The sequence below is a fragment of the Miniopterus natalensis genome, chromosome 1 (genome assembly GCF_054644295.1).
Source record: "Miniopterus natalensis isolate mMinNat1 chromosome 1, mMinNat1.hap1, whole genome shotgun sequence".
Taxonomy (NCBI): domain Eukaryota; kingdom Metazoa; phylum Chordata; class Mammalia; order Chiroptera; family Miniopteridae; genus Miniopterus; species Miniopterus natalensis.
In genome coordinates this window covers 167227576-167254475 of record NC_142081.1, presented here as the reverse complement: position 1 = coordinate 167254475, position 26900 = coordinate 167227576, and the positions used below count along the sequence as shown (strand labels likewise).

The 26900-nt window shown below is 33.1% G+C and overlaps 1 protein-coding gene across 7 annotated transcripts in view; it reads left to right on the top strand.

The window, feature by feature from the left end:
- ADGRL3 (adhesion G protein-coupled receptor L3) overlaps positions 1-26900 on the top strand; it is a 697726-nt gene that overhangs the window by 653504 nt on the left and 17322 nt on the right. For all 7 annotated transcript variants that reach the window (XM_087827196.1, XM_087827189.1, XM_087827185.1 and 4 more), the window contains 3 exons: positions 8928-9096; positions 14966-15091; positions 17036-17132. In XM_087827196.1, coding sequence (XP_087683322.1) covers positions 8928-9096; positions 14966-15091; positions 17036-17132 — 392 coding nt within the window. The remainder of the gene's footprint in view (positions 1-8927; positions 9097-14965; positions 15092-17035; positions 17133-26900) is intronic.

Sequence of the window (26900 nt, the reverse complement as noted above, 5' to 3'; positions counted from 1 at the left end):
CAACATTTACTATATGATTTTATGTCTCCCCCTCCCCTTATTTTAAGGTCAAATGATTACATTTAGAGAAACATTGCAGTGACTTAGTGGTCTTCTTGGCACTGAGCATACAATGCATTTATGAATTAAATTTAGGTTTCTCATGTAATCCAGAGAGACCTGAATTTCTAGTGTAATTTTCATTTAGGAATATGGATACACCTCATTTCAACTGAGAATGTAAAAATTCATAGCATTTTCTAAGCTTAAAGAAATCTTTAAATGAAACATTGTATAATCTGAGGCTTTTAAAATGTAAATAGTAAATCATTTCAGAAAGAGGCAGTGACTCCCTCTTCCCCATTGGACTTCTACTTTATATATGAATTTCTAACATACTTAAAAGGAAACCTAATATAGGTTTGTACTTTTCCCTGTAATCCCTTTTTTGAGGTCTCAAAAGGTCAATATACAACATTAATTGTAATAGAAAATATTTGTATAGTGTTTTTGTGTAGTAAATTTGTTTGTATTTGCTTAGTTTTGTGTATAGTCAATTAAAGTGCCAAGCCCTTTTGTTGAATACACACAACAGCTCTATAAAGAATGTTCTGTATGTATCCCCATTTCACAGATGAGTAATCTGAGGCTCAGAGAGGTTAAATAATTATCCCAAGTTTGCAGAATTAGTAAAACTCTCAGCTGGCCCTCAAGCTCAGGCAGGCTAATTCAGAAGTCCATACATCCAGTCACTATGATAAACTACCTTTCATATGTTAATATTGATAATCATCCAGTGATACTATTTGCTTGCAACATAAGAGTCTAAAATTTTATATCTTATTTTTATGAAACCTACCTATTCATTTTTATAATAGATGAAGATACTTAAAGTTTAAGAAGTTTGTAGCTGTCCATGCACAATATAATCTCTCATTATTCACTTATAATTGATACCTTGTTCATATATAAATTAGTTCTTTGACCGTATTATATTGAATTATAAAAATTTACATAACATTGAGTTGTGGAGATAATAAAATTAAAGTTTTATTGGTCATTGATTTAATATTTATTGATCCTGATTTATTATACTCAATTTTGCCTAGTTTCAGACATCCCATTCATCAGCAGTGTGAAATCCATGATTAAAAATTTAATATTGGTGTGAGCTTTCAAATCTGCAATATTATTATTGGGACATTGAAGCATGGGAGTGAGAATGTTTATGATATATTTTAAGTCATTTATTTATTTGCTTCATTTTATTATCTTAATAAATTTTATATGAGCAAAACATAGCAATATATAATTTTTAGGAGTAATATATAATATCAATAAAATCCAGACTTGAAATATAATCATTTCTCTGTTGTTTATAGTTTTTACATTCACGTTAAGACTTTCATATTTTTCTAAGAATTTTTAACATCTTTAATATATAGTGATTTAAACATATGACCATAGTGAAACATAATTCATATTTTCCTTGGAAATGCTGAATTATATTCTAAGTGACTTTTCCTTTTAATTGTCTTATAGTGGTTAAAAAAGAGAGAGAGAAGGGAAATTAATAATGTAATTTTGGGGTGGTATGGTCCCAGTATTATAAAATGCATTTGAAAGAAACATGAAGCAGTCAGATTTCTTCTGTGTTACTAATTGACTGAGAGTTTCCTCTGATCGCTGCTCTTGTAGCTGTGCTATCTTATATTTATCTTAACCACTGGATAGCAAATTTCTTAATGCTACCTTAGATGTTGCTATTTTGCCAGCCTGTTCTGGTTAGTAAATGCCTGACCAATTCAAAACTTGAATAACATCCATTTAAAACATCCTTTCTTCATTGCCTGCTAAAATTTGTGGCTGGAGGATTAGTCTAAGTAGAGGTGTCTCTTTCCTTCCTCTTTCCACTGTATCACATATCCTGTGAACACTGCAATACTAAAGGGCCTTGTCTTCACTCTTCCAAACCCCTGGGTTGGCAGTAAGGCAAAGCAAGGTCTCAGAGATCGCTTCTAAGTGAAGTCTACTAACTTGAGTTGCTGCTGACTCCTTTTAGAATATGGGTAACTGAATCCTTTTAGTCCTCAGGTTGGGAGCCTCGTTATTGATTGAGGGGCAATAGGGAAAGCCACTCAACATGCAGATACATAAGTATGTATTACCTTTTTCCCTTCTTTGAAGAATAAAGAATAATTTTATCTTGAGAAACTCACCCATATTATCTTTATCATTCCTACCAATACCAAATTAAAGGGAAAAGTCTTTATCCCTTTGACATAATTAGTCTTATACTAAGAAAAGTAAACTGAGCTGCATAGTGAACCTGGAAATATTCGTATACTAATCAGGGTATATCTATCATGATAGCTTGCTTTCTTGCTACTAAACATACAGTTCACTCAACAAACCAGTTAGCTAATTCTTCAACAATTCCCGAGGACCCCAGTGTGTATTAATCTTGAAGTTGATGGGATCAACAATTCTGCTGAAGCCAGAAGCCATTCATTTTCCTTTAGCTGTTGTGACTTATCAGTGACCAGATCTTTTGGCTTGGGAGTTAAAAATATGCTAATATGTCTCTCATCATCTCATCTTTCTTCACACCAAACCTTACCCATCTCACTACATTGTTTTTTGCCTACCTCACTATTTTAAAAAATTCTATACTATCTAAATATAATAGAAGGGAAATATAATAAGGTAAAGTTTTAAACCATTTAAAAGAATTTATCTCCTTTATATTAAATTCTAGATAAAAAACAATATTTTATTTTGAACTCTTGAAGTCAAAGAAGACATATTCTATAACTAACTTGATTCTGTCCATTTATTATCTGTCTATATTGATATAATATACTATGAGTCTTTACATCATAGCATTAATTTATAAATTAATACTTTGGTCAAGAAATTTTAATAGCCCTTTTTGTGCTTTTGAATTGTTATAGAATATATAAATATATGCATAATTATTATCTATGCAGAGAGCAATAAAATTTTAATTTTAATTACTTTTCAAGATATTCCATGACATTAATATTGAAATAAAATTATTAATTTTAGATGTTAGTAAGAATAAAATAATAAAATAAAATGTTTCACCAAAGAAAAATGCATTTGCTAAAGGAGGATCTGTTTTTATTTGTTCCTTCAAAATTTATGTACAAGTTATTTTCAACAAATCACCTATTATAAATTATAAGATATGATGTAAGTTCCTATTAACATCTGCCAAGAACGTCTTAGGCCTTTGTGTCCATATTTTTATAAAATCTTTAAAAAGCTGCAATAAAATTGGTTTGGTCATACATCCTGGAATGAGAATTTGTTTTGATTGACCTGCATTGGTAAATCAGAATGAAAATTACCTAGCTTTAGAAACTAGTTTCGTAGATAGGTTTCTTTAGGAATTAAAATAATGAATAAAGAATGTATAACTTTTAGCTATGTTAATTTAATTTGGATTTGGTGGAGAGACATTATAAAGGTAGATTCTCTAAGCCAATAAAATATCTGACAAAATGATGGAAGGCACTGACATATTATGGATAATCTTTAGTGATCTCTAGATTTTGAACCATTGTATATTATTTATGTCATTCTGGAAGCAAAAGTAATGAATGGTTCTTTTCCATTACCATCAATTTTTATATTGACTATAACTGGGAATTCTTATAGTTAAAAGATAAGATTAAATGCTTTATTATTACACAGGCTAGGTCACTATAAAAAAATACTCTAAAATATAGCAGCTTAAACTTATTATATAAGAATCTAGAAGGAGGTTGTCTAAATCTAATATGGTGGCTTCACGTCAATAAACAGCTTCAATTTATAGGTCTGAGGCTCTACTGTCACTTTCTTCTAGAAAGAGGGAAGTGAAAAAATGACAGGGGAAGCCCAATTCCAATCCTTTAATTGGCAAGACCCAGAAATGTCACATTTCACTTCTCTTCACATCCCAGTGGACTCTACTTATACACATGGCTATAGCTCACTGTAAGTGGAGGTGGAATTACAGTCTTTGTTATTGACTGACACAACTGACTGATCCCCACAATTGTCAACAAAAACTGTTGAATTGCACCCTGATATTTCACATTAAAGGTAAAGCATCTCACTGTAACAGTTATAGTGCAAATGTTGTATTTTATTTTTTGAAACATTTAGATAGCTTAGTACAATTTTGTAGAGCATTTTGGTATGTATTCCTATATCCTAACTTATGTAACTTTCTTTACTTGATATTGTACTGTACAAATTAAGGTAGAAAGATTTATTCCAATCATGAACTTGGCATCACAGATGAGATAACACTGATGCAATGAGAATGCATATAATGGAATAAATATCATGTTATGTCCTATAACTTTTCAGTGTTAATAGAGGCACAGTTCACAAATGTTAAATGTGATCAATTCTTAGAAACACTTCTCTGTTTATCTTTCACACGTCCATGGCATTATTTAAATATCTCTTGGGATTTCTTTTCCTTGCTTAATTTTTTTTAATTTTTCTTCTTATTATTTAGTGTCCTAGTCCAGCACTGTCCAATAGAACTTTCTGTGAGGACAGAAATGTTCTAGAACTGCACTGCCCAATATGGAAGCTGTGGAAGCTTTTGAGTTCTTGTAATGTGATAGTGTAACTTAGGAACAGCCATTTCATTTTAATGAATTTAACTGTAAGTGAAACCATGCTGCCAGTAATCACTGTGTTAGCACAGTCACTGCCTCCTCCATCTACAAACGTATCTCCACCACATCTTTCACTGCATGACTTTACTGCTGAAGTGTCCTCACATGAGTTTAGATACTCAACACTTCTTATTTGGTGCTTTACTCTTTGGGGGAGAAATTCTGTACTTTCAGTACAACTGTGCTCTAGGTTTAAAAACAAAGTCACTATGTTGCCCTGGCTGGCGTTGCTCGGTTGGTTGCGCGTCATCGCATGCACCAAAAGGTTGCCTGTTCGATTCCAGCCAGGGCACATGCCCGGTATTTTAAGTTCTATCTCCAGGAAGGGGTGTTTAGGAGGCAGCCAATTGATATTTCACTCTCACATTGCTGTTTCTCTGTTTCCCTCTCCGTTCTTCTCAAATAAATAAATAAATAATATAAATCTTTAAAAAGCACATAATCACTTTAATATTTACTGAACACAATATGTGTCAGGCACTGTTCTTAGCACTTTATATGTAATATATCTTCATGATCACAAGACACTCACATTTTAATTATCATCATTTTGTAAATGCGTAACCTGACAAAAAACAATGGTTAACATTTTGCCTAGATCACATAGCTAGTAAGTGGCTGAGTTAGGATATAAACCCCAGGCAAACTGCTTCAAATCGAAGGCTCTCACTCCATTTTCTACCCTTTCATCATTCTGGAGAGGGAAGTTTTCATCAGTAGTTCTCTTTATTCAAAATGCATCACAGTTGGGGCCTTTCTAAAAGCTTATTTGTATACGCATGATATCAGAAACTATTGCCTCTGGCAAGAGGTAGGAGAAAAGAGCTGGCAGACAATCTCTTCCTTTTCTCTCGCAATTCACTGAGCAACATCTGTGTTTGTAAGAAGATTATCCAAAATGTGTCTTATCTTTACTAATAATCTAGCACTGGGATCTTATTTTATCAGAATGATACTAAATAAATTAGTAAATATATGTGATAATGAACAGGTGCTGCATGTTTGCTCCTATTACTACAAAAGATTATTCAAAATTTTTTCTCAGTAAACTAACAGGAAGAATTCTGAAGCAATAGGGATCAGTTATTTTCAAAGAGCTATAATGTTCGGCTATATCTCAGGTCAATTATCTGCAAGTTAAAATTACTTAGAAGCATACTGTCCATAATTAAGTAGTCTCACCTACTAATATTGCAGAATAAGGATGCCTTCAGGTGACATGAAATCTGTCATTTTAAGTATGCCCCTAAGCCTTTTTCAGATTGCTCATAAGATTTCTCATTCTCTAGAGAAATGCTATCTCCAAGAAATAAATGTCTCTGTCAAGTCGCAAGTAATATGGGCACATGATGGAAAAAAATGGAATTTTTTAGTCTCATAAGGCATATTAGAGTTCTGTAAAATTGACTTTATTCCTTGTTATTTAAGTTCTCATGGTCATTTTAGGATTTACCTTTTGGATATAAAGGGAAAGTTATGATGCCTCTTAGGGAGGTGGGGGACAGAGGCCTTTGGGGACCAGGAGAATATTTTTCATATGAAATTCTTTGTCATAAAATGCTAATGTTGGTGTTCTTGTCTTTATGTCTATGCATTCTTTAGCTATGAGGATAACAGACCCTTCATCAAGTAAGAATGACCTGAATGGCTGATAAATCCCATTTATCAGTGTGGTCCCATGAACCGGCTGTCAGATCCGTACTGAAAAATCATTAGAGCTTCTGTCATTCACATTGAGGCAGAAGAGCAAACTGTGCAGGAAAAAAATCAGGCATACAACTTCTTTGCAGAATTAATATGCTGCAGGTGTACTGCCAAAAAATTTCTGCTTCACCTCTTTTAATTGGACATCATCTGAATTCAGTGTCACAGTAATAGCAACGCATGTGGTACAGACTTGTTTCACTCTTGATAGCTTCCTCCTGTCATTGCGGCGTGTTCCTCTGTACTGCGTGTCCTCATTTCTGTTGTTTGGTTGGACATCATTCATCTAAAACTATTCTGTGATTTGGTAGCCTGTCTTCAAAATGATCTATGGGTATGAAAATACCTAATTGCAATTGATATTAATGACTTTCTATATTAAATATCCAAAAAGGGGGAAAAATGCCCCCTTGAAAAATTAAATTTTACATTGCAACATTCTTTCAATTTGACACGTCACTTGATTAATGATCTAATTGTTTATAAATATATTTTTAAATTCTTGAAATAAAGCTACAAGTCTGTACTAATCAAATAAAAATAAACGTAAATGTTAACATTTGGGCTTTTTTTCATTTGAATATTTTAAAATTACATGTCCTGCAACATTAAACTTACATTTGGTGACTTCTGGGTGACCTTGTTCTAGACTTTCAGTTTGTTCTTCTGGTGGAGAGTCCTGTGTTTTCATTTCCTCCAATGTCATTTCACTTATTTCTTCATGCTCTTGCTTATTTTTTCTTCAGAAATTGGGCTCATTGCAGCTTTATATTATTAACTCTTGGTCCCATAATGTGTTTTCTAGTGGATAATAGCTGACTTGAGTATTTTATCATTTCATTTTATTTCTAAATCTAAACAGCAAATTGCCTGATTTAATGGTGATTCTTCCCATTTTTTCCTTTTTCCAATGTCTGTAAGAAGCTGAGAGCTTTACCTTGAACGCTCCTGTATCTGGATTGAAATTGTAGAATAAAATATAAACATCTAAGATGTTTTCTAAATCATAAATAAACAAGCCCCATACAGTTGCAAGCTTCCTTTAGATATCCTTTATTTAAGAATGTCAATGTTTTAAATTACACACGTTAAATGTAGTGGATATTTAAATCTGGACTATAGTGGCTCATGTTGTAGAAGAAAAATGGTAAATATTTGAGATCGATTTGTATAAGGCTTTAATAATATTTGACTACTTTGGGACCACACCTTTCTTAAGATGTAGTTCTCTCTGAAAACTTTATTAAACCTAGCTTCAGCTTATGGCAAACATACGTGATTTTTTTACCCCTTCATTTTGCAAAGTTTTAGTCCCCATAAATAGTTCTCTCTTAGTGTAAGTGGAAGATAATAGCCTGGTGAAAAGAAATATTAGTGTACCCTCTTCGAGGAGGGCGTGCTGCTGGGAAAGGAGAGTGCGTCAGTTCATGAGTGTACAGCGGCGTAGACTGTTTCGGTCCTATTCTGTGTACTTAGAGAGGAGTTGAGAGGGGTTACATTTTCAGTTACTGGATTCCTACCTATTAGAAGGACTAATTTTATGTCGATAGCAGATACATAACACATAACCTCAAATATATGGACTTTTGCTACCTGTTGATGACTATTGTGAGTGGCAGCTTAGGGGAAAGTAGGGGAGTGGAGTGAGACTGAGAATTTGTCTTTCGCTCTAGACTACTTTGTTCACACCACTCCATCCCCATTCTCAGCTTCATTCTCTCCCTTGAGCTCACAGACACCTCCAAGAGACGCAGGGGCCTGAGCCTTTGAGCTTGTTCAACAAAGCTGCCAGTTGCCTGATTTCTGAAATCTAGTCCAACGTAATGAGAAGTATATATTAAATATATATTTATATGCAATATATAAGCAAAAACATACAGAGAGAGCAATTCAAAGGCTGAAAGAAAGTAGGTCGCAATCTAGAATGGAGCTATTTTTTCCCATCCACAATATCTCACACATGTTCTACGTAGATATGATACCAGACAGAACTTTTAAAATTCATACATGTATTCCATATACTGGTTCCTTATAATAAGAGTTCTCCTTTTGTCAGTAAACACTAAAAATTTTATGGAAAAGAGGAAACATGGGAAAACGGGGTAAAAATTTTATCAGATGAAGCACTAATGGAAAGAAAGAGTCCAATCAAATAAATGTTATCAGACGAATGAGACCAGCGGAGACTATCATAGCTTCACAGACTTTTTGCTCCCTTGCCATCACCATAATTACATCTCCATATCATTTACATATGTGCTGCAAATATGTGAACAACTTAACAGTACAAGCCTGCTTTTGCTCAAATGAATTTCTGTGTTCGTAACATTTTCATGTATGGCTCCTCAAACTTGAAAACTTGTATCTCCATAAAAATCTTAAAGTACTTATACCACCTGTCTTACATTTTCTGTCAATAGAACTTACTGTAACATTTTTTCAGTGTCAGTTTTCTTGATATGATATGATACGATATGATATGACTGTGCTAATTAAAAAAACAATTATTTGATAACCCTTAATTTTCTCTTTTCTCTACAGGTCATGGGTTATAGGTGCGATAGCTCTTCTCTGCCTCTTAGGATTGACCTGGGCCTTTGGACTCATGTACATTAACGAAAGCACAGTCATCATGGCATATCTCTTCACCATTTTCAATTCTCTGCAAGGAATGTTTATATTCATTTTCCATTGTGTCCTACAAAAGAAGGTAAGCGAAAAGTCTCTACTCAAGAATAAATGGCCTACATCTCATGATAGCAAAGCAACCATGATGAAAATCACTCTCGATATGTTTTCCTCTAAAAAGTATATTACTTCATTGATTTAATTTTTAAAATACTAAAGACAACAGACAAAATATAAGAATTATAGATGGTGAGTGTGTTTAAAAAATACAAAAAACAAAATCAAAGTATATTTTAATTTGGACACTGCACAAAAATTATATTCTTGTAGACTTGATCTCATAGTGTTTAATATTTTATTGGCAGATAAATGGAATTTGTATGATAGGAAGTAGCTTTGCTAAGATGTTATGGAGGCATGGTATGTGTGTATATATACATATACACTTATATACATATACACATTATATATATATGTATATGGCATGGCATAGGGCATATAGAAAATAAAGAGTAAAGCTATCTCTTCCTTTAAATTTTTCATTTGAGAGACTGAGGGGATGTAGAACAAAAGTTGAGAAGGGTGTCTACAAATACACATCACTGGTAAAACTAGAAATTATGTTTGATATCCTGGTAGAGATATTATACCTTACGATCCAAAACCAAGTCTAGAGGTTTTAGTATATTTAACTTATTTAACATAATTTAAATTTTTAAAAATATGTCATCAAGCTCAATTTTGTGATTCATTAGAACAGAGCTCAGCAAACCATAGCTCTTTAGCCAGATTTATTCAGCTGCCTTTAGTTTTTTACAGCCCATCAGCCAAAAATGACTTTTATATTTTAAATGGTTACATTTAAAATTTAAAATAAGTATGTAACAGCATCCTTAGTTTTGCCTCTTGGGTTGAAAAGTTTAAAATACTGATTGTCTGGCCCTTCATGAATAAAATTGCCAAGCCCTTATATACAAGCTTACTTTTATGATTTATAATAACATGCAATAGCCTATTGTTCTTTCATCCATTCTGAGTTTGGAATTTTTTAATTTTTGTGGCTTTTTTATTGGCATCAAGCATGTGGCCCAAATCAGAGGACATACAGAACCTAGAATTATTGTCCTCCCTTTTTTTCCCTAAACAAATAAACAAAAACAGAAAGGGGAGGGAGGGAGGGAGGGAGGGAGGGCCAACCAGGTACTTTTCTCTGAAATTGCAGAGATGGTCTTAGGAGATTTTTCTTTGATTCTTTCTTTTTTTAATTGAGATATAACATCCTGTAAATTTAAGGTTTACATTGTGTTCATTTGATACATATATGTGGTGTGCAATATGTTAGCTACTGCCTCCATCACCTCATATAATTACTATTTCATTATTGTGGTGAGAACACTTAAGATCTTTCTTGGCAACCCTCAAGTATATAATACAATATTGTTAACTATAATCATCATCTTCTCCATTAGATCCACAAAACTTGTCTTCTTGCTAGAATTTTATAGCCTTTAACCCACATCTCCACGTTTCTTCACCCCCCAAACCTGCAGCAACCACCATTCTACTTTTTCTATGAGGTCAGCTTTTTTAGATTCCACACTTAAGTGAGATCATACAGTATTTGTCTTTCTCTTTCTGTCTTAATTTGCTTATGTAGCACAATGCCCTCTGGGTCCATCCATGTTGTTGCAAATGGCAGGATTTCCTTCTTTCTCATGGCTGAAAAATATTTAATTTAACACACACACACACACACCCACACCCACCCCCCCACCCCCCCCACCCCCCGCGTTGCCTTGTCCATTCATTCCTTTATGGGCTCTTTGGTTGTTTCCATATCTTAGCTATTGTAAATGATGCTGCAGGGAACAGGAGAGTTCAGATATCTCTTCAAGATCCTGATTTCATTTTCTTTGGATATATACCCAGAAGTGGGATTGCTAGATCATATGGTAGTTCTATTTTTAATGTGTGGGACACTTCTATACAGTTTTTTATGGCTGTGACAATATATGTTCCAACCAGTAGTGCACAAGGGGCTCCATTTCTCCATAGCCTCACCAACACTTATCTTTGTGAAGATTACTATTCAACAAGTGTGAGGCGATATCTCATTGTGGTTTTACCTTGCATTTCCCTAACTAGTGATGTTGAACCTCTTTCATATTGGCTATTTGTATGTTTTCTTAGGATAAATGACTATTCATTTCTCCTGTCCATTTTTTAACTGCATCGTTCGGGAGTTTTTGCTATTGATTTGTAGTTCTTTCTATACTTTGGACATTAACCCATTATCAGATATACAATTTGCAGATATTTTCTTCCATTTTCTAGGTTGCCTTTTCATTTTGTTGATTGTTTCTTTTTTTATTTATTCGTCTGAGAGAAAGAGAAACATCAACTTGTTTTCCCACTTATTCATGCATTCATGGGTTAATTCTTGTACATGCCCTTATGGGGGATCTAACCCGCCACCTTGGTGTTTCGGGATGATGCTGTAACCAACTGCTCTACCTGGTCAGGGCTGTTGATTGTTTCTTTTGCTGTGTAGAAGCAATGTATTTTGATGCACTTCCATTTTTAAATTTTTGTTTTCATTGCTTATACTTTTGATGTCATATCCATAAAATCATTACTAAGACCAGTGTCCAGGGGCTTTTCCCCTGGGTTTTTTTCCTAGGAGTTTGATGGTTTCAGGTCTTATGTTTTAAGTATTTAATCAATTTTTAGTTAAATTTTGTGAGTTGTGTGAGATAGGGGTTCAATTTCATTTGTTTGCATGTGGTTATCCAGTTTTCCCAACACCATTTAAGTGAAGAAATTGTCCTTTCCCGATTGAGTATTCTTGGGTTCCTTGTCAATTACTAGTTGACCACATAAGCAAGGTTTTACTTCTGGGCCCTCTATTCTGTTGGTCTGTGTGTCTGTTTTTATGACAGTACCATACTGTATTAATACAGCTTCATAGTATAGTCTCAAATCAGGAAGTGTGATGCTTCTTTGTTCTCATTTCTCAGAATTGTTTTCGCTATTGAGGGTCTTTTGTGGATCTGTACAAATTTTAGGATTTTTTTTTTCTATGTCTGTGAAAAGTACCACTGGAATTTTGATAGAGATTTTATTGAATCTGCAGATAGCCTTGGGTGGTACGAATATTTTAAAAAGCATAATTCTTTTAGGAGGTTTTTCTTAAGCCATCAGATTGAATTTGAACAATATACCTCTGCTAATGTAGTTGCTCATGTGTTTTCATGAGAGAAACATGGAATATTCCATTTTTGAAATACTTTGGCTTTATGGGGTCAACTCATTAACAAAAATTAAACTTGGAGTTGTCATTCTTTTTATGAGTGTCGATTGCGTGATTATGTTACTAGTATTTCCACTGGTGACATTAAAGTTGTCACTTTTCTTATGCATTAAATTATGTGTTACATCTCAGAGGGTTTCATAATTATTTTATTTCCGATCTGAGTGTATAAAAGAAATGTTCCATTATTAAGGCATATTTTCTTTCCCATCTTCTTGTTCTTAAACAACCTCACATTGAAAGAATAACGTATTATATCTGATTGGGGTAAGATGGAATATCATGTGAAATAGTGGATTAGAATATGCAAATGATTGAACAGTCAAATAACTTTTATTGTAATTTAAAGAAAAATATCTCATGGGCAGGGTCCAGTAAGTAACAAAGCTGGATGCGGGCCTTGGCGTCACTGGGTATCTTGATATGCTGGTTATCTGTATAATCAGTTCAGAACATTTAACCTTTGTTGGAAAATGTATATAGTCCATGATGCGTTCCTATGGCTTATACAATATTGCTGTCTTTGTAACAGGAAGGGCTTTTTTCACATAAGGCACTTTGCTTAACCTATTCAGTCTTTCAGTTTACTTTTATTATTTAACATTTTCAGTCTATTTATCTGTAAAATGTACATAATAATTATTTTCCAGAGTCATTATGAGGGAGGGGCCTAACACAATCCCTGTCAATTAGTGATTAAAAATTAGAAGCATCTTTATTCCTCCCTCCCAAACACACACATATCCTTGACACACATTCATGTGTGTGAAGGCTTTATTTCTTTAAAAAAGAAACAAAATATGAATTGGCTTATAATCACGGAATAAAAATAACTTCTTACTATTGATAAATGTAGCATGGAAGAGTTTGATTAGAAAACAGATCCATATAGTTTTAAATATATTAAAGATATGTAATTTGGCATTTCATATGAGAGAGAGGCCTCTAAGATTAGCCCATCTGCTCCTCTGTTTTGCTCACATGGTCGTGAACACTTAGAATGCCTTTTTTTCTCTTGTCTGTCCTTTCTTTCAACTTCATCCACTAAACTGGCTGATTGAAACCTATCTTTTGAAGTGTCTCTCAGAAGTCCTCTGCTCTGAGAAGCCTTTCTTGGCCCCCTGCCTGTTTTCAGCAGGCACTCCATGCTTTGGTTCACCCAACTCCATATCATGATTCCTATCACAGAATATTCACTCAATATGTGTAAGTTCTTCAAGCAAATCTGAATATTCTATCTCTGACCTTTGCTGTATCTTTGATAGAATAAACTTTAGAATGTTAAGATATGTTTTAGTTTTGGTTACTAATTTTAACCTATCATTCACATTTTATTTTTGTTTTTGATTAAAAATAACGTTCTTCAAAAAGTATATAACTTTTTTCGAAATAAAGTTACATTGGAATATTACATTGACACAAGTTGTAGAAAGTATGAACTCCTGTGAAATCAGTATATAAAGAGCTAAGAATAACGTACGTACAGTGTTACTTCACGATGGATGTAAATTTGAGGATGTATAACCAACCGATAACATGTCCCAGAATGTGTTCTTAGTTAATGAACACGTAGTTGGGATTATTTTTGTTGATCTTGATAGCAGAGGTATTATTTAGGACAGTATTATTTAGTTCATTTTTGTATGTCACATTTGATTAAATAGGCAATTATAAAAATTTTAAACATGATAAAACTTTCCCCTTAATTGTTCATATAATAGTTTCCTACTTAAAAACATCCACTAAAAAATGTTTATCTCCCTTTTTCCTGTATTTTATACTATAACCAAGATTAAGAATTTAATCAGCAATTCTATAAAGAAAAGCATTCACATTTCTCTGTGATTATTGAATAGAAAGAACTATTTCAAGAATATACATTTAAATATTTTGAATCTTGCCCGGCAGGTGTGGCTCAGTGGATGAGCATCAACCTATGAACCAGGAGGTCAGGGTTCAGTTCCTGGTCAGGGCACATGCCGGGGTTTCAGGCTCAGTCCCCAATAGGAGATGTGCAGGAGACAGCCGATCAATGACTTTCTCCTCATTGATGTTTCTATCTCTCTTTCCCTTTCCCTTCCTCTCTCTGAAATCAGTAATCACATATTAAAAAAATATTTTGAATCTTATATTCTGAAGTTTCAAATTTGATCTCTTTTAAGAGAAACTAACTTCAAAGAATTATACATTTAGAAGAAATGCTTAAGCCTAACAAATTCCTTTTTTTCTGCTCCCTCTTTCTTCTGTCTTTCTCTCCTCCTCTCCCTCCCTTTCTCCATCCCCGCTTCCTCACTGGACTTCTGTTTAAAGCCATTGCACCAGTAGGGTACTTCATATCAAGTGTATGAACCTAAACACAGTGTCTCAGGGAGTTTTACATTTTGGTTCTTTGAACTAAGAGGTAGTATTGTTATGGTGTGATTGGAAGTATGTGTGTGTTTTAAAAGTCTCTATGCAAAATTTCAAACTTGACGGTATGAATATCATTATTTCATATTGCAAAAATATGCTGAATAGACTTTTTTGTATCTTTAGGGCAAGGAAATAATTATATTGTCTAAAAATAAAACTCATATTTTATACCATGGTTCCTAGCTGAAATGAATGACTTGCTAACAGAAGTTAATATTTAATTGGCTAGGTACGAAAAGAGTACGGGAAATGCCTGCGGACACATTGTTGTAGTGGCAAAAGTACAGAGAGTTCCATTGGCTCAGGGAAAACATCTGGTTCTCGAACTCCTGGACGCTACTCCACAGGCTCACAGGTAAACCATATTTGTTAATTAAAATGAAATACCTTTCACCTGTATTTTGTCATGGATTGCTGTCCTTTCTTGATCAGCTCTATTTTCTATCCCAAGTGTTTAACACAACAACTTGGTGGTTGTTTTAGTGTGTCTCAAACAGGGATAATTATAACAGAAATTTAAGAAACCAAATTGCAGTAAAATCATGAAATGTAGGGTCTAAGTTTGTGTGATACTTAATGATTTCCAGTTGGTTCTGTTGAATGAGTATAGAGGTGATGAAGGGAATTTGGCACTTCAACCAAAATTCTAAAAAACTGATATTTTACATATAACCTATAAATCTAATTTTTTTTGGTAAATTTGGTAATTTTCTGTAACATAACCTCATACCTTTCTCAATCTTTCTCTTCCAAACATTACCACTATCTTTACATTTAATGTTGCATTTTGTTTTGCATGTGTTTGATATTTATTCCCATGAAATCATACAGAACATATTCTTTATTTTTCCTTCTTTTCTTTTCTTGGACTTCTATGTTGCTACAGTAGTCTGTGTTCTTTTTTTATTTCATTGCTGTGCATCATTCTATAATGTATTCATCCATTCTATCATCGATAGTCATCTGGGTTGTTTATAGTTTTGAGCTTTAATAATTAATGCTTCTATGGAGATTTGTGGGCACATTATTAGACATTTTGCATTCGCTTTCCCTCTTTGTATTTCCTAGGCTAGTATTTGACATATAGTAGACAGTAATTGATATTTTTAACTAATTAACAATAAAACAAATGTTCTCAATATTTATTCCCAATATTTCAGTCTGAAACTTTGAAATATTTTTTGATAGAAACATTCTAAACCTCTCAGGGTCTATAATCCTGCACCAGTTTTCTTATTATGCTATTGTTTATTAGTTTTGCTGTGTGTGTGTGTGTCTGTGTGTCTGCTAACCTATATAACAATATACACAATGTTGCTGAAGGATAAACATGTCCCAAGGTTCATAAAACCAATTTTAAGATTAGATACTCCTATTATTCAAGGAGTGCAAATATATTTGGAACATAACCCATTTGTGAGGTTGGGTTCACCATTGGCAGGAGTAATAAATAACTCTTATAACTGTTTAATCTTTGAAAAAGCTTCTGTTTTCCCCTCACAAGACTGTTAATATTCTTTTGATCTCCAACTCAATAAAAAAGAAAAGTAAAATAAACCAGAAAAAAATTAATTCCCCCAAAATGGAAAAAATATTTCACTGCTTTCTTGAATTGTCCAACACTTAGAATATTGAATTTGAGAATATAAATAACAATGTAAGAATTTTCAGTTCTCTGTAACTTTCTACTGTGAGGCAATGAACAAAGGTAAATCAACTTCCTTTATCTCCTTCATAAAAAAGGAAAGTCAAGATAGTATGTAACCTATACAATTACACTGGTCTTCTTACAAATTAATGGAAACAGTAATTAAGTTCAGTAGCATTTTAACAATATTCTATGTTGTTTTCTTCCCAAATTCTTTCTTGCAAGATTTTTAATTCTTGAACTAAATATTTTGTTAATAAAACTGATAATTTAATGGATATTTAAATATCCCATTCCCATTAAAGTCACAGTGAAAATAATTTGTTTTACCATAGAAACTAAAATTATTAAATTCTAAGTATGTAGAGTACATTTCTATATATTGTCAACATCTTTAAATTGGTATAGTAAGTTACATTTATTCTTTTTCATAATTATAATTGTTTTGGGTATAGGCATTGAATTATACTTAATAAGAACAAATTTTTACCATTAATCTATTTTCTTATGTTCTCATGCCACTGTACTGCAAGCTTGTAGCAGTTGTGTATCTGCCAGATGCCAGGAACAAAGGCCTCATATAATTAAGAAAAAATGATTTTTGTAAAAATTCACTACTTGACGAGTTCCTTTCCCTTCTCCTCCATCCAGAGCCGAATTCGTAGAATGTGGAATGACACAGTCCGAAAGCAGTCCGAGTCGTCCTTCATTACTGGAGATATAAACAGCTCAGCGTCACTCAACAGAGGTAATTAGAAATGCCTTTTCATAGTCATTACCTTTATGATTACCTTAAGGTATTCTTAAGTGCATTGCTTTATTTGCAACTACTGGGCCTTTTTCCTTGTGATAGGAACATTGCAGGGATATAAAACCTGGCTGAGTGTAGCAGTGTGCTCCATTATGCATAAGCCTTTCGTTTTCAGTCCTGAATTTTCAGGAAATCTTTTCTGAAAGGAAGTTAGAAACAAGAATTTTCTTTTTCTAGTCATCCGCCACTGCTATAAACTGGTGAGCTGTCAGGCCTCGTTGGAAGCAGTGAAAATGAGCAATTATGTGGCTAGATAGTCTGCTAAGCATCATAGAGTTCCACATTGTCCCAGGTATAGAGCAATTTCATAGTCTTTGTGGAAGTAAAAGTATACTGTACTGTCTAATACATACTTAATGCAACCTGTGTATTTGGTGGAAAAAAATCACATCCAATCTTAATATCTAAAAGATTTATTCAGGTAATATTGGATATTTAAAGATCTAGAAGAAAAAATAATTTATATATACATAAATGTATATGTTATAATTGTTGTGTGTGCCTGTGCTTTGGTTAAAGTGTCCCTAGGTCAGAATTCAGGTTTTTTAATGAAGTTCACTTAATCCACTCTTTTGATTATGGTTGATTTATTTTTTAATTCTCTCTCTCTGACTCTCTCACAGTGCATGTGTGTGTGTGACTAGAATTAAATTGACTGCAATAAAAATGCATAGATTCATTATTTATGGGGAGCTAGAGCACACTACAGCCAGGGCAGGAAAATATTTAGAATATAGTATAGTTGTACCCATAAGGTGGCCTTTGTATGAGTTTATTCCAGTTGCACTGTCCTAAGAGAGACATTTTTTTATTTTAAATATATCTTTATTGATTTCAGAGAAAGGAAAGGAGAGGGAGAGAGAGAGAGAGAGAAACATCAATGATGAGAGTCATTGACCGGCTGCCTCCTGCACGCCCCCAACTGGGGATCAAGCCCGAAACCTGGCCATGTGCCCTGACTGGGAATCGAACCGTGATCGCCTGGATCCTGGGTCGACGCTCAACCGCTAAGCCGGGCAAGAGGGACATTTTTGATGCATATATTCAGAAGTTATTTTTATGATCAACATTATTATTTTTTTCTTACCAAACTAGGATTATTAGTTTGTTCTAAACCTGTTTCTGTCAGCTTTTTGTTACATTAAATGCTACTTAGAATCAAATAATTTAACACAGGTACGGTTTAGGATTAAGAAAGATTCAGATGCTCCTGCTCTTACATTACTTTTACTCAAGTAAGTTACATCTTATTTATACAAAAGAAGTTAGAACATGTAGTGTCCAAGGTGAATTTGATATATGGATCCATGTCATATATAACCTTAATTGACTTTCACATGTTACTTGGGCAGTGATATAGTAACTATCACCTAGTGATAAGTATTCAATGTCACTTTGGCTTAAATAAGAATAGTTAGTACAAATATACCTCCAAATATGAAGAAAATACATTAAAGTAAAACAATTTCCTTCTTGTATTTTGTTTCATTATTAGTCTACTCTTATTTGCTGAAGTATATTGATTTACATATCACTCAAGTATCCTTTTAACATCTAATTTTTAATTTTAATGGTTAGTTTGTGAAAATTTATTTAAATCTGAATACTCTAACTTTCTGACAAATTTTCGAATTATAGAAAACAAATTACTTAAAAATGCCTCAAAAGTTTAAGAACTAATTTGCTTCCATAGTGACAGGTTTTTTTTATTCTGAAAATAATCCCATAGAAAATTTACAGTATGTACAAAGAAAACTATCCTTATTAATATGATTTATTAGTAGAAGAATCTTGCATCTAATGATTGTAGAAACCATAAAATAATTGTTGTTTAAACAAAACATGAGATAATATGATTTAATGATGCACTGTGTATTTTCCTGCTGTAAAGATGGATAAAATATGTAAAATTATTTTGTCTAGCAAAGTGATCTAAATTTATGTAAAAATAGTAAAGTATGTAACTTAAGCGAAACTTTTTTAAGTAGATAATTTTTATGAGCTTGATTTTAAGGTCAGTCACATTATATAATATTGCTGTGCCCATTTTAGTTCTTTCTCAAGAATTTCAGCAACTGGGAATATGTAACATGTAGATGACTGGGTCAATTTGAAATATATTTACAGAAAATAATATTTTATATTGACTGATCATATATTTAAATCTATTTTTTAAATCTTTAGTTTTAAAGATATTTCTTAAAGTTATTGAAAAGAACGTATGAAATTCCTCGTGACATCCGATAAGTTACTTTAATGACGACTTTGGGAGAGAGTTAGATTGAATTTATGATTTGAAGTGTGGCCAGGCAGTGATCTTTTCTTTCAAGATATATATTCTTCCTTTCCCTCGGGGACTTTAATGTTGGACATCACAGTGGTCTTCTTGATTTCCTGTATTAATTTTCTAGCCCCCAAGTCAGAAACTCCTCGTTGTATTCTCATCTCATTATTTTTTACCTTAGATCAGTGGAGTACTTTACAATTTTATTTCTTCATATTATATCTCTGAAGATAGCCTTTAACCGCCTTCTTTAATCTTGTCTTATTTCCCAGGGCCCTATCTTCCCTGCATTCAGGCGTGTGTATCATGTTTAGGTAGGTGGCACCCAAGATTCACCTTTCTGGATAAACACTTTGGTCACCTCAGCAACATAACTGTTCACCTCTGCTTATTCAAAAGATTACATTCCGTATTATTAAACAAAAATAGTCCTGCATCTTTACATCTTCATATATTCTAACTTTCCATTCATTCTTAGTTTCTTATAAGTAGCAAATTTTTAAAAATTTTCTTCTCTAAGTTAGACATATTAAATCTCTGATTTTTGCCTTTAGAACAGATCCGGTCCTTGAAAACACAAGACATTGTCTAAAAATTAGTCCTATTTTCACTGTAGGTTTTCTTTCCTATTCATACCATGCCTGATTCATTAAAAGAATATATATTTTTTAAAATTCTGTATGTCTTACCACCTATTCTCCTAAACAAGAAACCATCATTATCATCTTTGGGATCCATTAAGAGTAAAGTATCTACCATGCAGTGCAGGATCCCTTCTCAATAGTTTTTATTTTTAAAAACCATTTCTAATATTCTGTTCTTGAACCAACTTGTTACATCCTACATATCAGATTAGCTGTCTAAATTTCCCCGTGTGATAGACTTGATTACTATTGGAATTTTATCCTTGGAATCATAGGACATCTTGGAAGAGTTATTGATCATTTTCAATTCATGTAATCATTCTTATATATTCTCTTTGGGATTTTGTTATTTGGTCACCTCATCTCTTTAAAACCTTCCACTACATTGGTCCTTAGAATATCTGTATTTATGAAGATGTTTTCCTAATGTTCCCTGTACATTTTCAAATATTTTTCCCCTGCCAACTTGTTTTCTGCAATGCTACAGGTTCACACAAATCCAGAACTCCTTGAGGCCAATGCCCCAGGGCTACTGTCTGGTTAACTTCACTCGTGCCACTGAACACACAGGTAGAAAGGCTTTGCAAGAACCCTAAGATGATGGTTAATTACAGAGTCTCAAGTAAGGCTGACTCTGATCCAAACCCAAGTTTTCACAAACCCCACTACAGGGTTTATTCATTTGTTCATTTAAATATTTACTATTTTCAACCACCTTAAAGTCAGTCCTCAGTCCCCAAGCTCCTTCCACATCTGTTGGAAATCTAATCCAAATTTCTAGTTAGCTCCAACTTCCTCGCAGTAATAGAAACAATTTGTAGGTAGAGTAATCTTTCACACCTGTACCTCCTACTCACACTGTCTGCTGGCCAAATGTCGTCTTGAACAATTTAGATTAACATTGCCTCTAAAACTTGAGTATGATCCGCCAGTGAATCATCTGCTAAAAAATTTCTCTGGTGGTTCAATTAATTGTTTCCACTCTTTTTGTAGATCTATGGAGAAATTGGGGTACTCTCTAAAATTCGATTTTATTAGGCTTTATTTCATCATGAATAATGTAATACCCGTTTTTTATTTAATTAGTCGAATAGATGTTAGAAACTTCAGTTTAAAATCAAGTTTTGCTGGATAGCTGCTACCAATATGCTATGGTTGCATATTACAAAAAGGTGCCCCACCCTTACCCCAGCTGTTGATTTATTGAAAAGATATGCCCCATCTGAGGGGCAGATTTAGCAAAAAGGCCTTTCTTCTTTTGGAACACTGGCTTGGCTAGCATCAAGGGTTTTTATTTCCCCCTCCCTCCCACCCTCCATCTCATCAACCTCCCACACAATGCAATTTAGATTTTTATACATGGTGAACTGACCACTAATGCTGACTTTATTTGAGCTAAATTTGTCGTATGACAGAAGACTGATCTGTAGATGTGTAGCACTTATTTATTAAGGCTAATACATTCTCCTTTGGAGGTTCAGAGGCGTATTAATCTGTACATGCATTCTCAGTAAATTTATGTAATAGTAAAATGATGTTGGCCTATGGCAATCTTCTCATAAATTTTAAGGGTAAATTTTGACTCTCAGTGGCACACTACCTACTGAAAGGTGACCTCACTTGTTGGAAGCATTGTCAATACAAAGGGGAAAGGTGCCATCAAAGAGACATTTGCAAGTAGTTGACTTACTCACTGCAGTTATGTACAATGGTTTTGAGAAAGGAATTTAAACCCAGTGATTTTGGTAAATTGTTTAACTTCTTAATCTCTATACAATTGGGATACAACCAATGCCCCCTTCAGGGGGACCTAGAGAGCACTAAGTCACTTAATATATTTTAATTGGTTACAGCAGTGACTAAAACATGAATATTATTGTTATTATTATTTTATTCAGAAGTTTACTTATATCTTCTGCAACTGAAAACTGGTTCTTGCCAGTGCTCTCAAGCAGTAGGATGTTTAAATTTATCATTCACTACTGCAGGTTTTCTTTCTTTTTTTTTATTTTCTAGTATTAGGTGGGAGGAATGAGGTTGTTATCTGAATGCCAAGTAAAAGAAATAATAATTTACCTAAGATGGTGCTACCCTTGAGGCTAACAAAAAGAAATCAACTAATAAAACTGAATTGTCTCTTCTAAATCAAAAATTAAATGCAAATTACATATGCCTTAGTTGTACTTTTCACTTCTGATTTGTAACCATATTTTAGCATTTAGGAAATAAAGGTAAGATATTTCTTCTCCCTACCTTAGATCATGATATAAGCAAATACAGTCTTCTCTTTCCTTCAAACCCTATCCTGCCCTCCAGAACACCAGTTCAATTCAGGCAGCCCTGCTAAATAACCAGTTCTGTAGCTCAGCAGGGATGTGACTCTTTCCTATTTTAAACTCATGTCTTCTCAGAGCCTGTATTGTCTTTCTCAGGAGGCTGGTTACTGAGACAGAAGAAACTCCACAATAAATCACCTGGCGCCTCATTAATATTCAAGCTACTAAGCATATTTTGTTTTTAAAGAAAAATGCAAATAAAAAGTGCAAGTGGTGTTTCACTGTGATTAATGATTTCTATAAATTAAAGCTACTAGGGCGAAACACTCATAGTCATTCACTGCACTTTATTAATGTCAGTAAATATAGTTTGGCTTATATGCATAAAATATGTCATATTGCCCCAAAGCCTGGCTGTTTTGAAGGATTATAAAATCATTGTTTGTAAATATTAACCAGATTCTAATATAATCTGACACCTATTTGTGAAAATTTTAACAGCAGTTAATGAGGTGCCTAAGAGTACTTGAATAGCTAACAAATCAGAATGGCATATATAATAAATTACTTTTTGTTATGAGCAAGCATTATGATGATATGAGTACAAATATACTAAGTAGCCTATGGCATGTATAAAATTTTTATTTGAGATTTTTCATTATATTTATAGCTAGTATTTTTTTACCTTTATATTCTTGATTTATAAATGAAGCAACAGTGCTCTCTCTGTTAATTGCTTTCCTTTGTACATGTCATTAATAAAGACAATCAGAAAATGTACCATAAGGAAATCTGTTAGAAAAAGCAGTTTAATAGCACAAAAGCAAAATAGGTACAGATTTTAAGTGAGATGCTGTGTCAAAAATATAGTTAAACAATGCTATGAATATCCTGATTTCTAACTCAAGAAGACCAAATAATTTTCAAAATGAACTCTCCATTGAAAAATGAAATATATTAACTATTGATTATTAGTCAGTCAGGAGCAAATGTTCTTGCTATCAATTGTTAGCAGGAACTGAAAAAGAAAAAAAGCTTTTAAATGCTCGCCCAGTGAGTCCTTCTTGAGCTTAGCTTTTAATTTTCTCTTTGATACAAATCCTTCAAATCGTCCGACCTCTCACGGCCAATTACACAATAGTAAAAATTATTATTTTTATCATTATTTTATTATATCTTTCACAGACTCCTTCACAAAGAGATTTCTTATTTTAGGGTTTATTATCTTATTGCCTTATTTATAATTGGCAGTATTTCTTACCTCTTTTATCATCAAACAAGCTACAATGAGATTCCCTGTTAACTTCTAACTATGGTGCTACCTACAGATCATTTCCACCTTAGTTTTGAAGTGGTATTGTTTGCCACGTATAAGTTGCTGAGCATTTATAATTTTTCAAAAATATCAACTTTTTTAGAACTTAATGTGAATACTCCAACTTACCTTCAGAAATCATTGGTATTATTTTCTCTAATAGAATACAGTATGTCCCTGTATAGCTCTCAATAAATTTGTGATTTCTTCTTTGATGTGCGTAGCAATCACTTTATTGTACACTTCATTATCTGTTATCCTTATATGAAGAAGCTGGGGTATTTTGGTAACTTGTCCAAGGTCATGTGGCTAGTAAAGGGCAAAGTCTAGATTCCAAACACAGTTTCCTGACCACAAAGCCCTATACATGGTACCTATACATGTTAACAAAATTTTTTTTTAAATATATCTTTATTGATTTTAGAGAGAGGAAGGGAGAGGGAGATAGAACATCAATGATGAGCGAGTCATTGATCAGCTGCCTCCTTCAGGCTCCCGACTGGAGATCGAACCCGCAACCCGGGCATGTGCTCTGACCGGGAATCGAACCGCCATCTCCTGGATCCTAGGGCACCCTCAACCGCTGAGCCATGCCTGGCCGGGCCAAAAATTTTTATTCTCTTCTTATGATAACAGTTTTTCATGAAGGTTGCTGAAGCTTAGAATAAAGAAATTTTCCAGGAATTATTTCAAAATGATTTTTATCACCTCACATGGAAATAAGATAGTAAAGTACAATTCTTCACATCTTTACTCCTTATTTTCCGCTCACTTAGTTGTTTCCTAAGTAGGCCTTTAGTGTGGTTACACCCTGTTCATTTAGGGAAAGAGTAGAGAGATAGATTGGCCAACACATGTTGCTTTTCCAAAACTGGTTGATATGGAGGAGCTGCATTGCTGCACAGAATTGTTCAATTGTAACACTTAGGTTGCAAGAAGAATTTTACAATCATTCTTCTTCCCTGGAAGAATGTATTTTATTGGTAGGATCCTTATATCTTAATTTTCAGTTTCTCATATTTCACTAAAAGGATGAATATTTTAGTTAAGAAACAATTCTGTTAATAAATTGGGTAAATAACTTCTGCCTATAATCAGTAATAGAACCAAAGATACAACTTTCATGAGATCTTTGAACTCATGAACTTGGTATTCCTTGAAACTGTGCTCTCTGTCAGGACAGCGTAGCAATGCCTAGGACAAGTAGAAAAAATCTATTTGCCTGACTTCAAATAGATAGTGATAATGTTATACATTAAACTTACTACTTTTATGTACTGATTCGGTTTTAACAAAAACTGAAATGTCTTATAATTCAAAATTTTAAAACAGACAACCTAACCATACCTCTCATCTGAAAAAAAATGTACCTACTGAATTATAAAGGTTGTGATGATATAAATGCAGTATAGAATATCCAAAGTTAACAAAGTGATCAGCCTTTCAAATTATTTTTCTAAGAAGCACATATTGTTATATCTGATATTTTGAAAGTGCATAGAAATTAACTCAATTACATGAAAAAGTAAAATGTGAAAGATGTATCTATATTTAGCCAAAAACATCTACATTTAGAAAAAAGATAAGTTATTACCAATAATTATGTAATATCCAATTAAAATATTACCTGTGGAATTGCATACAAAGGCTTCTAATTTATGGAGCTCAACCGTATATACTGCATGCTATTTAAAAGTGTTTATGTGATAGGTTCCTACGATTTTCATAATAGGCTTTCTTCATCATTTATCGTTATAAGGAATGAGGGTGCTTTAAAAACCAAGACAAGTTACCCATCACATTTATGGAAAGTAATTTATAGCCTCAGAACACCACTAGTGAATTAAGAAAGATTTAAGAGGATATATAGATTGAAGGAAGATAGTTAATCTTAATATGGAAAAATAGAAACAATATAAATTTCCTGAAATGGCCTCAGTCTAAACAGAACAGATTTGATTATGATTATAGGATATAAGTCTTCTATGAACAACATTGTTGAGAATATCTTTATTCACAAATAAGCTTGTTTTAATTCATATCTACTTTGCTCAAACATACTTTTTTCAAATGTAGATGCCAAATTTAAAATTCAGATTATAGCCAAGATAGACCTTTTTCATGTAAGTTAAAATAATTGCACAATATAAGACAGTATGCCAGTATAGGGCAGAGAATTATATGAAGTCATATTTTCGTCACATTGGTAAATTATGTTATGTTGTTAAATAGTTATTATACTTTTCTTTGTCCTGAGTTTTGTTTTATTTAGCAAAAATGCATAAGCAATGTGTGATTTACAAATAAATACAGTTGTGGGGTTGACTGCATACCACATACTACATGCTGTATTCTTACTAAAAATAACTGTGATTTACTGTTGGATCGCTTGTGGTTAAGCAAACTTGGCTTGTTATCTTTAGGTTCAGTATTCTTTGTTTTGAGTACTATGACGATGTATTCAACATATCCGAGTTAATAGCACACAGAAATGCATGCCTTTGACTACAAAAGACGAGCTTTAGAGATGAATGAGTGTGGAAGATAGGTTCATCATTTCTTCTGCAGACCAGCAACTTCCTCTATTGTGAAGCAAAGATTTACCAACAATTCTGAGCTCCAATTCTACCAGTGTTGGCTTGAGAGGTCAGAAAATTTCACATCTCTGAGCAGCTTTGCTTTCAGCTAATTATGTGCAAAACAACAGTGAATATCTAATGGCATCAGTTCATCTGCAACACAGTTGTGTTGCATTTCGTGGCAATAAATGTATAATTTATAATATAATATAACATAATATAGCATAATATAATTATAATATAAAAATAATAAAACTTTAGGGAGAAAGTATACTTTAGATTTAGTTAAAGAAGGAGTTCTTAAAAACAAAATAAAAATCATAACTAAAAGAAAAAGTTCTTAACTCAAAATTTAAAAATAGTACTCATAACTGGTGAGATATTGGGAGAAAGCATAAACAACACATAATTAACAAACAAGATATTAGAGCCCACACTGTATAAAGAATGTTTAAAAATAAATAAGCAAAATTCAACAACTCAGTATATATGTGAACAAAAGAACAGGAAATTCACAGAATAGAAAACCCTTAAGGCCAATAAAGATGTGAAAAATTAGCCCATCTCTCTGGTAATCAGGGAAATACAATGTATAACACTATCAAAT